The sequence below is a fragment of the Salmo trutta genome, chromosome 3, assembly GCF_901001165.1.
Source record: "Salmo trutta chromosome 3, fSalTru1.1, whole genome shotgun sequence".
NCBI lineage: Eukaryota > Metazoa > Chordata > Actinopteri > Salmoniformes > Salmonidae > Salmo > Salmo trutta.
The window spans coordinates 4,723,705-4,738,887 of NC_042959.1; the positions used below are offsets into that span (position 1 = coordinate 4,723,705).

At 43.2% G+C, this 15,183-nt stretch overlaps 1 protein-coding gene across 2 annotated transcripts in view; it reads right to left on the reverse strand.

Annotated features, from left to right (window-relative positions):
- Positions 1 to 725: 725 nt before the first annotated feature.
- Positions 726 to 15,183, reverse strand: part of LOC115166834 (protocadherin-11 X-linked) — a 240,323-nt gene continuing 225,865 nt past the window's right edge. For both annotated transcript variants that reach the window (XM_029720711.1, XM_029720704.1), the window contains one exon: positions 726 to 4,793. In XM_029720711.1, the coding sequence (XP_029576571.1) occupies positions 4,348 to 4,793 (446 nt within the window). In that variant the 3' untranslated portion in view covers positions 726 to 4,347. The remainder of the gene's footprint in view (positions 4,794 to 15,183) is intronic.

Below are 15,183 nucleotides of genomic sequence, written 5' to 3' on the forward strand. Positions count from 1 at the left end.
CTCTGATCACAATGTTGACATCAGAAAACCTCTTGCTCACACGACGCCATACACTCTGTCTGCCATCTGCCCAGTACGGTTTAAAGCGGGATTCATCCATGAAGACCACACATCTCTAGTGTGCCAGTAACAATCGAAGGTGATCATTTGCCCACTGAAGTTGGTTACGAAGCCAAACTGCAGTCAGGTCAAGACCCTGGTGAGGACGATGAGCACACAGATGAGCTTCCCTGAGACGGTTTCTGACAGTTTGTGCACAAATTCTTTGGTTGTGCAAACCCACAGTTTCATCAGCTGTCTGGGTGGCTGGTCTCAGATGATCCTGCTTTTGAAGAAGCTGGATGTGGAGGTCCTAGGCTGGCATGGTTACACGTGGTCTGCGGTTGGACATAATGCCAAATTCTCTAAAATGACGTTGGACGCGGCTTATGGTAGAGAAATTAACATTATATTTTCTGGCATCAACTCTGGTGGACATTCCTGCAGTCAGCATGCCAATTGCACAGTCCCTCAAAACTTGAGACATCTGTGGCATTGTGTTATGACACAAAACTGTACATTTTAGAGTGGCCTTTTAGAGTGGCCTCCCCAGCACAAGGTACATCTGTGTAATGATCATGCTGTTTAATCAGCTTCTTGATATGCCACACCTGCCAAGTGGATGGATTATCTTGGCGAAGGAGAAATGCTCACTAACAGGGATGTTAACAAATTTGTGCCATAAATTTGAGAGAAATGAGCTTTTTGTGCGTATGGAACATTTCAGGGACCTTTGATTTCAGTTCAGGAAATATGGGACCAACATTTTACATGTTGCGTTTATATTTTTGTTCAGTATATATACTGTAATTTTTGTGTGTTTCAGTCGTTGTTAAGGGTCAATATCATCGTTCTACAGCATATGCAGTTGGAATGTTATTGAATCACACATTGCAGGCCTGTGTACACTGTCACTGTCTGAAGGAAGCAAGCGCTTTGTGGTTTATTTGCATATGTCAGCGTACTCTGTCCCATCTGTATTTGTTGTCTTTGATGAAAGACAAATGTGTTTAACATATAACTGCAGCGAGCAGATGTGTCAGGATGACATAGAAAGAAAAAATTATTCCTCAAAAAGGAATTGATATCCAATTCATGGTTGGGACTTGGGTGGGCAGTAGGTTAACCATGTTCAATGAGTAGGATTTATTCAATTCATTAATAAAAATTCAATACATTTCCTTAATTGACTAGAGGTGAGATGAAATTGACCCTGACCTTGACCCTTCTACATAACACTCTTATGACACGTAATTTCACCACCGTCGGCTTCGCTAATGCATTTCTACACTGACGGCTACCTGACCCAAAGTGTCATCTGAGTACAAGCTGAGTCTCAACCAAGCACAGACACATTTACTGTCTAACCCTCCAGGGAGAATGGTACCCTAAACATGTCCTGTTACTGTCTAACCCTGCAGGGAGAATGGTACCCTAAACATGTCCTGTTACTGTCTAACCCTGCAGGGAGAATGGTACCCTAAACATGTCCTGTTACTGTCTAACCCTCCAGGGAGAATGGTACCCTAAACATGTCCTGTTACCGTCTAACCCTGCAGGGAGAAAGGTACCCTAAACATGTCCTGTTACTGTCTAACCCTCCAGGGAGAATGATACCCTAAACATGTCCTGTTACCGTCTAACCCTGCAGGGATAATGGTACCCTAAACATGTCCTGTTACTGTCTAACCCTGCAGGGAGAATGGTACCCTAAACATGTCCTGTTACTGTCTAACCCTGCAGGGAGAATGGTACCCTAAACATGTCCTGTTACTGTCTAACCCTGCAGGGAGAATGGTACCCTAAATATGTCCTGTTTCTTTCACAAGACGCTAGAGGACACATTTCATTTAAATATGTTATCTGGTGATGGTCATGCAATGTTTGCCGAATCCGTGACAGTCAGTGGTTATCCAGAATGAACACCCGTGAAACTGTGGCCGTATGGTTAAATCAAAGACACAGTGGATAAAATGTAGGATAAATCATTAAAAAAGGGTTTATGTCAATATGTGAATATGGTAAATTTAGCCATGAGTTTAAGGTGCTTGAATATGGATACAGAAACTCTCATTATAGTGGTTACTATCCTGACGAGATAGGGGCACAAATTAAAGCAAATAAAAAGCTATTTGCGTCCAGACTGTATATGTCTACACCTTTTCATTACCTGACTACTAGAAATACATTATGTTTCAGTGAGACTAGACAACTATTACAGAGCTGTCAACCACGGCTAATACTTACTGTGGAGATTACAGCTCAAAGTAATTAGACAATTGGGAGTTATTCTTAATTGTCTCCATAGCACTCATTTACAATGCGTACAATACATGTTATATTATATGAAAGGAAGATAATGAAGTGAAATAATGGTGGGAAAAAGAAAAAGAAAAGAAACCCTCCAGGGAGAATGGAACCTCTGTCTGTGCTGTTCAAGGCTTCTTCTAAGGAGATAATGTAGAAAATGTGTAGGTTCTTATTACAACGGGAAAGATCATGTAGAAAATGAGTAGGTTCTTATTGGGTGGGTAAGACAATGTTGAAATTAGTAGTTTGTTATTACAGGGGAAAGATAATGTAGAAAATGAGTATGTTGTTATTAGGTGGGTAAGATAATGTAGAAAATTAGTATGTTGTTATTAGGTGGGTAGGATCGTGGTGAAAATGAGTAGGTTCCTATTAGGTGGGGAAGATAATGTAGAAAATTAGTAGGTTGTTATTAGGTGGGTAAAATAATGTTGAAAATTAGTAGTTTGTTATAACAAGGGAAAGATAATGTAGACAATGAGTAGGTGGTTATTACAGGTGAAGATCATGTTGAAAATGAGTAGGTTCCTATTAGGTGGGGAAGATAATGTAGAAATGAGTAGGTTTGCAATAGAGGGCAGGGAAAGGGGTGTCAAAGGCATCACAACTCACCATACAAGTAACATCTGAAGAGAAACAGTGTTGGGCATATCATGGGGGACGACCCTGTGCTGTGTGTTCATATAAAGTGTTAGCACATCACAGAGTGAAACATTTTTTGTCCATTGAGTCGTAGGTATGTGTCTGCAGACCTCTGAACAAGACGGGATTCTATAAACATATTCAGGCAAGAGCAAAAAGTAACTTGGATCATCAGTTGGAGCTGGAGCTGAATGTCTTGCTGGATACACTAAGCAATATTTCACCAGAGATTGGGCATATACACCATTCACCTTGGGTTCACAAGCTATACTGTGTGTTTGCGTTTCGTTTATCGGTAAGTAAACTGTGTGTAGGAAGGTTCCGCTGAGCTGGTTCCAATACGCATATAGTGGTCAAAATTATTTTTGATTACTGATCAGCAAAAATATCTACCAAACTTAAATGATGACGTTTTATATATTTTGTTTCTGTTGTGGATCTACTTTGGTATAGGACTACCATTTATATAGTGGACATGGATTACATTTCAACACATATTAAGCTAGGCGTTTCTTCAAAGAAGTTTGTCTTTCATACATTTTATGATTTTAGCCATTGTCAGATCCACTTCTGTGCAATATTGTGGAGACTGAGGAACAACATTGTGGAGACTGAGGAACAACATTGTGGAGACCAAGGAACAACATTGTGGAGACAGAGGAACAGTTTTGTCCCTTCCTCCACATCCCATGTTCACACACAAATCAGAAACCATCAAGATACATTAGACAATCTGGTTGGTGTTACTCTGTCCCCTTACAGCCCTTTACAGCTGATGTTAAATATACACCAAGATACTTTAGACAAACTGGCTGGTGTTACTCTGTCCCCTTACAGCCCCTTATAGCTGATGTTAAATATACACCAAGATACTTTAGACAATCTGGTTGGTGTTATTCTGTCCCTTTACAGCCCCTTACAGCTGATGTTAAATATACACCAAGATACTTTAGACAAACTGGTTGGTGTTACTCTGTCCCCTTACAGCCCCTTATAGCTGATGTTAAATATACACCAAGATACTTTAGACAAACTGGTTGGTGTTACTCTGTCCCCTTACAGCCCCTTATAGCTGATGTTAAATATACACCAAGATACTTTAGACAAACTGGCTGGTGTTACTCTGTCCCCTTACAGCCCCTTACAGCTGATGTTAAATATACACCAAGATACTTTAGACAATCTGGTTGGTGTTACTCTGTCCCCTTACAGCCCCTTACAGCTGATGTTAAATATACACCAAGATACTTTAGACAAACTGGTTGGTGTTACTCTGTCCCCTTACAGCCCCTTACAGCTGATGTTAAATATACATCAAGATACATTAGACAAACTGGTTGGTGTTACTCTGGTCCCTTACAGCTGATGCTCATGTAAGAAGGCAGAGGATCCTCCGTTGGCTGGGGTCTGCTGGCCTGACGAAGACGAGGAAAAGCTGGCCAGAGGGATGACCTTGATGGGGTCAGACTCCTTACTCTTGCTGCTGCAGTGTCTTTCCAGAGTGTTGTAGAACTGCGGCCGGTTCATCCCTTTAGCCAGATCGTCTTTGGGCACAGACCTGCCCAGGGTATGGCACTGACGTCCATCCGCCTTGGCTCCTCTGGCCCATGGGGAGCTCTGCTGGTGCTGGAAGCCAAAGGAGGGCAGGGTAGGCAGGGTACCCGTGTTGGACGGTGACTGGAACTGGGTCACCAGGGAGGGGGGCATCCAGCAGCTGTCGGAGTGGCCCAGGATCAGACATTCCTGGGTGCACGTCTCCGAGGCTTCCGCCAGGGCCTTGGCCAGGTTCACCTCCACTATAGCTGCAGCACAAAGACATTAAACAAAAGAGCATAAAATATCAAAAAGACAAGAAGAGAATGATAACCTGTTAGATGTCTATCTGAACGTGACCTGTAAATGATAACCTGTTAGATGTCTATCTGAAGGTGACCAGCAAATGTTAACCTGTTAGATGTCTATCTGAAGGTGACCTGTAAATGTCAACCTATTAGATGTGACTGAAGGTGACCTGTAAATGTCAACCTGTTAGATGTTTATCTGCAGGTGACCAGCAAATGTCAACCTGTTAGAAGTCTATCTGAAGGTGACCTGTAAATGTTAACATGTTAGATGTCTATCTGAAGGTGACCAGCAAATGTTAACCTGTTAGATGTTTATCTGAAGGTGACCTGTAAATGTCAACCTGTTATAGAAATGAAAGGCAGTAATACATGTTTGAATCATCCCATAAGGAGAAAAACAGCAGCATTTCATTTCCATTGGTGCTCCATTGGTTCCCTGTGTTTACCTACAATAGACAATGAATTCCCAGTAGATTATTTCAAATTGGGAATAACTGTCTCTGGTGTTGGTGTCTGAGATTGACTTTACTGTATTCAATATTTAATGAACATCCTGTTAGCAGTTGACGTTATTCTTCAATAACACAGACCCCAAAGCAAATCAGGAGGAGAAAAATAGGTTTATTCAAAGATAACAAATCATAGTTGTTATGCTGGGAAGTAGATGGTTGATGTTCATTCTTCCCTGTCCTCAGTGATTCTCCACAGAACAAAGTGATAGGATGTCATTTATAAACCCCAACCCTAGCCTTTGGTTGACCAATTACAATACCTTGCAATAAAACTTGGCCAATGGCCAAATAACAAATATCCTGTTTCAGGCTCAATGTATAGACCATTCGAACCAACAAAAACTTGCCACATGTAGCTATGAGTCCAGGACCGAAACCCCATACAGAGATTCTAAACAGATGTTGAACTGAAAAACAACTATTTCCATTGATCGTTAATTCCCTATTCCCTCCCTTGACCTCTAGTCCTCTGCATTGTATGTTATCTTTAAATATTTCTTACAATCCCAAAGCATTTTTTTTTTAAATCAGTCACCACGGCACACCTTGCATTCTGTGATCAATTCGACATTCGATAAATCTGGTCAGTTACAATAACTCAAACATGTGAACATCACAAAATCACATGAATCCACACTTCTTAGGACTTTTGTTAGGATTATTGTTAGCATATTTGGGGTGCAAGGTACAATGAGTATAGTTATGAGTGATAGAGTTTATTTACATTTGGGGAGGGAGAAAGCAGGGAGGGAGAAAGCAGGGAGGGAGAAGGAGGGAGGGAGAAAGCAGGGAGGGAGAAAGCAGGGAGGGAGAAGGAGGAAGGGAGAAAGCAGGGAGGGAGAAAGCAGGGAGGGAGAAAGCAGGGAGGGGGAAAGCAGGGAGGGTGAAAGCAGGGAGGAAAAAGCAGGGAGAGAGAAAGCAGGGAGGGAGAAAGCAGGGAGGGAAAATCAGGGCGGGAGAAAGCATGGAGGTAGAAAGCAGGGAGGGAGAAAGCAGGAGGGGAGAAAGCAGGGAGGGAGAAAGCAGGGAGGGAGAAAGCAAGGCACTCCAACTATCTTATCTCATTATGCTCGAGCTGACATCACATGTGAAATGAGTCCAGGAAGAGAAAGAGGCCTCAACATTGAGCCCCAGCAATAAAACCTGTCAACTCTGGTAATTAGAATGTAAAACAGTATGCAACACAGCAAACAGCAGCCCACGGTGTTATGGTTCTGAGACACTCAGAGGAAAAGAGGAGAGGTCCTTGCTATAACATCACATCAAGTCCTCCAGGTCTCGGCTTCAAGCTGTCTCATAGAAATCATTTTCCATATAGGCTTAAGTAACAATGTTATAAATAATTGAATGGTCCTAGGTCTATGTCTATGGCTTTGAGATCTCACATTACATGTTGAGCATGCTCTGTTTAATTAAATTCCCTAGTCAGCTCAACATTTTAAACAATGATTTTCTCAATAGAGAAGTTATTGTATTACTGTTCCATTCCAATTACAAAATCAAACTTTTGAGGGGTGATTACTGATATCCAACCAAAACTCCCAAATCCTATTTGTTTGCAATACTTAATTGCATTCTTTAAATGAGGAGCTATATATTAATTTATTGAATATCACAAAAGCATGCCCAAATTAAACTGCCTGCTACTCAGGCCCAGAAGCTAGGATATGCATATACTTAGTAGATTTGGATAGAAAATACTCTGACGTTTCTAAAACTGTTAGAATCATGTCTGTGAGTATAACAGAACTTATTTGGCAGGCGAAACTCCGAGCACAATCCATCCAGGGAAAAAAATTTTTGAGGTCATTGTATTTACCAATTGTTTTCTATGGGAAGCCCTATTTATGAGGAACCTGGTTGCAGTTCCTATGGCTTCCACTAGATGTCAACAGTCTTTAGAAATTGGTTGATGTTTTTCTTTTGAGAAATGAAGAAGTAGTGCTATTCAATGTAAGTGTCACTCCAGGTGGACTCTACTGTTTTGGTGAGCGTGAACTGGAACGTGCTTCACGCTGTTTTTATCCGGTATTAGAAACAGTTAATTCCGTCAAAAATGTTATCAATTTTTTACGTTTTAGGTTACCTGAGGTTGGATAAGGAACGTTGTTTGAAATGTTTGGACCAAGTTTACAGGTAACTTATTAGATACTTTGTAGGCATGTTGGGCGAGTTGAAACCGGTGTATTTCTGAATCAAACGCGCCAAATAAATTGACATTTTTGGGACATAAAGAAGGACATTATCGAAACGAAAGGACCATTTGTGATGTTTCTGGGACATTTTGGAGTGCCAACAGAAGAAGATCTTCAAAGGTAAGGCATTAATTATATCGCTATTTCTGACTTTTGTGGCGCACCTGTCTGGTTGAAATATGATTTTCATGTGTTTGTATGCGGGGCGCTGTCCTCAGATAATCGCATGGTCTGCTTTCGCCGTAAAGCCTTTTTGAAATCTGACACAGCGGCTGGATTAACAAGCAGTTAAACTTTATTTTGATGTATTACACATATATTTCCATGAATGTTGAATATTGATATTCCTGTAGTTTGAATTTGGCACTCTGCCATTTCACTGGATGTTGTCAAATCGATCCCGCCAAAGGGATTGGCGCGTGAAGGGATCCATAAGAGGTTTTAAAGGCAATGTTCCTGTGTTAGGGGGGAGAAGGAATTCACGGTAAACTTTGCGTATGTCGGCTCAATCGGAAACTACCTTTAAATTTCTAACGCAAGATATGTAACGCTTCATCAATCCAGATTGAATAGAGCCCTAAACCTCTCAATAATGGCCTGCTCAGCCTCCCAGCCTCTGAGTCTGAGTGAATACATCTCCTGAGCAGTAAATGTGTCACCTTTCAGAGGGTCACTAACTTCATTAAGGGGGAAAAAAATGATGCAGCTCACTGAACAAGCACAATCAGGCCAAGTCCTTACTATATTTCCTGAATCAATCATTTGATAGCAGCTTTTTTTTCTGTTGTAGTTGTCTTTGCCAAGGAATTGTTCTTTTTTCCTGAAGGGAAAAACAACGTTAATAATAGGACCTATTATTCAGCAAACACACACACGTACCAACACGTACCAACACGTACACACACGTACACACACACACACACACACACACACACACACACACACACACACACACACACACACACACACACACACACACACACACACACACACACACACACACACACACACACACACACGACAAAGCCTTGATACATTTGCAAGGAACACTAGTGCATCCCCTCAAAACATAAGTGATCAGTTCAAAGAAAGGGGAACTTCACATAATACGGGGGAAAGGTATTTGTTGCGGCAGTGCTTTCCCTGGGTGAAGTCACAGTGAGAGTTGTCATTGCTGCTGTGACAACAGCCAGAGGAGCGTTGCTGTGTCTGTTTGTGACATTTCACATTAAACAGCTCAAAGGGGATGCAGTCTGTATCAGTTTCCACTCCACAGGGACCAGGGCTATGACCTGAAAGGCACCCTATTCCCTTTGTAGTGCACTACTTTTATAACAGTAGGTGGTGCCTCAGTAGGTGGTGCCTCAGTAGGTGGTGCCTCAGTAGGTGGTGCCTCAGTAGGTGGTGCCTCAGTCGGTGGTGCCTCAGTAGGTGGTGCCTCAGTCGGTGGTGCCTCAGTCGGTGGTGCCTCAGTCGGTGGTGCCTCAGTAGGTGGTGCCTCAGTAGGTGGTGCCTCAGTCGGTGGTGCCTCAGTAGGTGGTGCCTCAGTCGGTGGTGCCTCAGTAGGTGGTGCCTCAGTAGGTGGTGCCTCAGTAGGTGGTGCCTCAGTCGGTGGTGCCTCAGTAGGTGGTGCCTCAGTCGGTGGTGCCTCAGTAAGTGGTGCCTCAGTAGGTGGTGCCTCAGTAGGTGGTGCCTCAGTAAGTGGTGCCTCAGTAAGTGGTGCCTCAGTCGGTGGTGCCTCAGTAGGTGGTGCCTCAGTAGGTGGTGCCTCAGTCGGTGGTGCCTCAGTAGGTGGTGCCTCAGTAGGTGGTGCCTCAGTAGGTGGTGCCTCAGTCGGTGGTGCCTCAGTCGGTGGTGCCTCAGTCGGTGGTGCCTCAGTAGGTGGTGCCTCAGTAGGTGGTGCCTCAGTCGGTGGTGCCTCAGTAGGTGGTGCCTCAGTCGGTGGTGCCTCAGTAGGTGGTGCCTCAGTAGGTGGTGCCTCAGTAGGTGGTGCCTCAGTCGGTGGTGCCTCAGTAGGTGGTGCCTCAGTCGGTGGTGCCTCAGTAAGTGGTGCCTCAGTAGGTGGTGCCTCAGTAGGTGGTGCCTCAGTAAGTGGTGCCTCAGTAAGTGGTGCCTCAGTCGGTGGTGCCTCAGTAGGTGGTGCCTCAGTAGGTGGTGCCTCAGTCGGTGGTGCCTCAGTAGGTGGTGCCTCAGTAGGTGGTGCCTCAGTAGGTGGTGCCTCAGTAGGTGGTGCCTCATTAGGGCTCCGGTCAAAAGCAGTGAACTATGTAGGGAATATGGTGCCATTTTGGTCAATGGGTGATCTGGTCAGTGGGTGATCTGGTCAGTGGGTGCTCTGGTCAGTGGGTGCTCTGGTCAGTGGGTGCTCTGGTCAGTGGGTGCTCTGGTCAGTGGGTGATCTGGTCAGTGGGTGATCTGGTTAGTGGGTGCTCTGGTCAGTGGGTGATCTGGTTAGTGGGTGATCTGGTTAGTGGGTGATCTGGTTAGTGGGTGATCTGGTTAGTGGGTGATCTGGTCAGTGGGTGCTCTGGTCAGTGGGTGATCTGGTCAGTGGGTGATCTGGTTAGTGGGTGATCTGGTCAGTGGGTGATCTGGTTAATGGGTGATCTGGTTAATGGGTGATCTGGTTAGTGGGTGATCTGGTTAGTGGGTGATCTGGTCAGTGGGTGATCTGGTCAGTGGGTGATCTGGTCAGTGGGTGATCTGGTTAGTGGGTGATCTGGTTAGTGGGTGATCTGGTCAGTGGGTGATCTGGTCAGTGGGTGATCTGGTTAATGGGTGATCTGGTCAGTGGGTGATCTGGTTAGTGGGTGATCTGGTTAGTGGGTGATCTGGTCAGTGGGTGATCTGGTCAGTGGGTGATCTGGTTAGTGGGTGATCTGGTTAGTGGGTGCTCTGGTCAGTGTGTGATCTGGTCAGTGGGTGATCTGGTCAGTGGGTGCTCTGGTCAGTGGGTGATCTGGTTAGTGGGTGATCTGGTTAGTGGGTGCTCTGGTCAGTGGGTGATCTGGTCAGTGGGTGATCTAGTTAGTGGGTGATCTGGTTAGTGGGTGATCTTGTGCCTTCAGACACAACTAACATGTACGTGTTTGTGTTCATCTCACCTTTGTACATAGAGTGTGCCCGAAACTGTTGTGACGCTACAGACAGAATTTGGCAGATCAGTTGTACCGACTGCAGACGAGTCCCAAAACGCTTTCGGGGTGTCAAAAGGAGAACACCAAACGTCTTATCTTGTGATAGTGGGGATCGTAGTAGTTTGTAATTTGTTAAAACCGTTCGAACACTACAGTCGATTTTTTTTGACAAGACCAATTGTCAAAAAAATTGTCTCATGGTCTGAAAAACACAGTTTCTACCTCTGTCACCTTTCTCCACAGATAACTCTAGATTAAACTGACAGATTTTATGAGAAACTTTTTATTATGCTAATTTGATTTTTGCTGGTCGGGGCCATCAACCTTAGGGGGTTGAATCTGATAATAAGAAACCTTTCCCAAACAAATACAAGAATGTTTACCACCATACCTGTTTATATCTGGAACAAGTTCACAATTAAGACCTGAACAAATACAAGGATGTTTACCACCATACCACCATAGCTAGGCTACCTGGGGTGGCAGATAGCCTAGTGGTTAGAGTGTTGGACTAGTAACTAAAAGGTTGCAAGATCAAATCCCAGAGCTGACAAGGAAAAAAATAAAAATCTGTTGTCCTGAACAAGGCCTTTAACCCATTGTTTGTCGGCTGTCATTGAATATAAGAATCTGGTCTTTACTGACTTGCCTAGTTAAATAAACAGCATCTGCAACATGTTCACTATTAAGACCTGCAGCCAAAATAAATAAGAGAGACAGAGAAATAATGTAGTTTGTAATTACCAAGACTTTATCATCTTCTATTGCCTCAACACTCCAAACGTATATCAGGATAGGCAAATGGATGGCCATTAGTAATAATGGGACTGTTTAACCCCATAGGCGCTAGACAAAAGGGACCGATGCAATTTTTTCCCACTACGGACAAGCATAATCATTTTGTGTAAGAAGACCATGTTTCATTTGACACCAGAATCAGAGAAAAAATAACCACATATGAAATACTCCCTGGATGTTTCATTTCCTCAGCACTCTCTCAACATTCATATTTCAGCCCCCAAGACCCATCTGATGAGTGATTGATAGTTTCAGAGATGGGATGCATATGATTTCATGATATATTTATGGAATTACAAACTTAAAAGACAGACAGGCGTATCCCATGTTTCCCATGGAATGTAAACAGGCAGGGTAATAAGTGAAATGCCATGGTAAAAACCATCACAGCAGCCGTCTGTATGGAAACCATTACATATCCCATTCTGCGGTGTATATCTAGCCAAACCATTTCCAGAGCCTTCAGAGTTGGTTACTATGGAGATTAAATTACCCCAGTTATTTGCAGCTAACACAATTTTATTTAGTTTTTCTTTACTTTTATCAGAAGATAAGGAAGGGTATAATCTCGGAGAAGGCAATAAAGGGTGACAAGCGCTGTCATTGTCCCCTTGCGACAAGGGCATGAGCAGTGGGCGAGAGAGAGTCAATATGAAATTGTGAGGCGATGAATGCATTGGAAAGATGTAGGGCTTTGCTGATGTGTGTCCGGGAGGTCAACATGGCTGTGTAGGAGGTTTGGCTGATGTATCAGGGAGGTCAACGTGGCTGTGTAGGAGGTTTGGCTGATGTATCAGGGAGGTCAACGTGGCTGTGTAGGAGGTTTGGCTGATGTGTGTCCGGGAGGTCAACATGGCTGTGTAGGAGGTTTGGCTGATGTATCAGGGAGGTCAACGTGGCTGTGTAGGAGGTTTAGCTGATGTATCAGGGAGGTCAACATGGCTGTGTAGGAGGTTTGGCTGATGTATCAGGGAGGTCAACGTGGCTGTGTAGGAGGTTTGGCTGATGTATCAGGGAGGTCAACGTGGCTGTGTAGGAGGTTTGGCTGATGTATCAGGGAGGTCAACATGGCTGTGTAGGAGCTTTGGCTGATGTATCAGGGAGGTCAACGTGACTGTGTAGGAGGTTTGGCTGATGTATCAGGGAGGTCAACGTGGCTGTGTAGGACAGATTGGACATGATGATTGTCAGAGCAGTAGTGTTATAGTATTTGAAGTAGAGGAATTAGGGTAACATTGTGACATGTCTTCAATAATGTTATGAATGGTGTTTATCACAGTTACTTTGTTATGGATTTCACCGGCCCAGCTCTCATAGAGAAGACTGCATTGGTGAGGATGGCATTGTCCTTTTTCTTTGTCTTTCTACTTTTCAACAGGAGGTAACGAATGGGCTCCTTAAAACAGACAATGCGTCTGAGATAAGGAGGAAAAAGGTCATTCATATATACTCCAGGCTAATTTCATTTGATGCATTCACCAAGGTTCATCGTCACACAATGGCCAGTCCCTGAGCTGAGTACGTATTTATCAGCACTTCAGGGACCCATACTGTTCCACTCCTGCAATCCATCTACCCTAGTCCGCTCCCATCTCTCCCCCTCTCCTGTTCTCTCGTATTTGACCCATTGTAACTGAGAGTAATTGCAGGTAGAAAACAACATCTAATGATTGCTTTATCTGGGAGTTGAGAACAGAAAAGTCACAGAGAGGTACTTCCAACAAAGGACAATGTCTGTTTTTTTTTTGTTTTTTTTGACACACAATTTCAGACAACAAAGAATATTATTGACTGGGTTGAGATTAGAAACAAACAAACAAATAACAAACAACAAAGGAACAAAGTGCACAGAGAAAGAAAGGATTACCCAGAACACCCCGTGTCAAACACTTGTTTCGCTTTTTTTGTTAGTGTTGATTAAATACATGTTGCTAGATTGAAGAGACAGCTTCTTTTTTTTTTTCTCTCTCGACATAAACACCCCCCTCGGACAATATATAGACTTAATTGAATATAAATGCAGTAGTCTATCATCCAGCCATGCTGTTCAACTACCCTCTCCTTTTACTTTCTCAGTCTGACCGCATGCAAATGTGCAAAAAGTTATACCTACTGCTCTGCTCTGTAAGCTAGGATTTCTGTCAACAAAAAAATAACCAACAATTAGTAAGCCATGGGCTAATCTTTTTTTATTACATGAACAATTTACTTTCCAAGCCCCGACAGCATACATTCGTGGAAAAGGCATACTACTCCGCAGCTATTCTTTCTTTCTGAAAGTATGACAGCATAATAAAAGACCTACTACTCTATAACTCTGATTTCAATCAATACAAACAGAAACAACAATAATGGGGCCAAGCTGTTTTTATTCTATCCGTGGTGACCCTTGACTTTTGTATGTTTCGTCTGCGTTGTCCTGGTGACGGTACTGATTGATCTCCTTTGTTACGTGAGATGACCTTGACGGATGGACGGTGATTATGGGGGGGGGGGGGGGGTGCTGTCAGCATCAACACAATCAGTGCTGACCAAACACACATCCCTCCCCCCGTCCCAAAAACGCCACCCTATTCCCTATATAGGGCACTATTTTTTTTCAACCATGGCCCCCCCCCGTAAGGTATCCCATAGGGATATGGTCAAAAGTAGCAAGCTATGTAAGGCATAGGGAGGCGTTTAGGATGCAAGCACAGCATGGGACTAGCAGAACAATCAGTCCTAATCACCATAATGGCAGAGGTTGCTAGACTGGAGGAGGAGCGGTATTCCATCTCAGCCGTACATTTTTGATCTTGGCAAAGAACAGCGATTATATATATATATATATATATATTTTATTATGCTGTCATACCTACACAATATATATATTTATTGTGTAGGTGTGTAGCTACAGAGAAGTAACTCATATATGCCTATTTATCGGGGGGGGGGGGAGCTAAACCTGTTCTTCCCTTAAAATTCATTGCAGCTAAGTAAATGTCTAAAATGTAGGCGACTGAAGATTTATATAAAATGGAGAAGGTAGTAAACGTTTATAGAAAGTAGATGAAATAGTGGAGTGAGATTTAACTTATAAATATTTTCTGAGGAGAGAAATGCATAGAAAATGCACTTGCTTACACTGACATACTATGGGCCTATAGAAGAGTAAATGGCCCAATGTGTCCACCTGGATGAGCAGTAGTTGTTGAACCATAGTAGCACCTATAGTATACTATAGTAAGGTTATTGTACGGCCAGTATATGATTCAAATGAAAAATAGGCCTTCACAAAGGACAGCAAACTAGCTACAAGCCGTGTGTTAGACTGGTTACATTCTATACATGTAACAAGCATTTATCACGCTGACCCATTGCCCCCAATTATTATGGAAAACAAGAATGAATAAAATAAACATTGAAGTGCTTCTCTGCTCTCTGAATAATCTGTACCTTCAATGCATTTCCAGAGAGATGGGGGGGCAAATAAACAATGTGCCACTGAATATGTTATATATTTTGCAGTCGTTAATGATGTGTTCCTTTTTTTCCCTCAGCCATACATTATTGTCATTGGCTCAGTGGTCAGGAAGATAGTAAGTGGATACAATGGCATAAACGGAGTCCATCTTTCAACTGTTAACTGGCAGGCAAGAAGCAAGATGCCAAACGCTGGTGTCATCATCTCAGTACATGAGTGATCTAAGACACTGTATAATCTTTA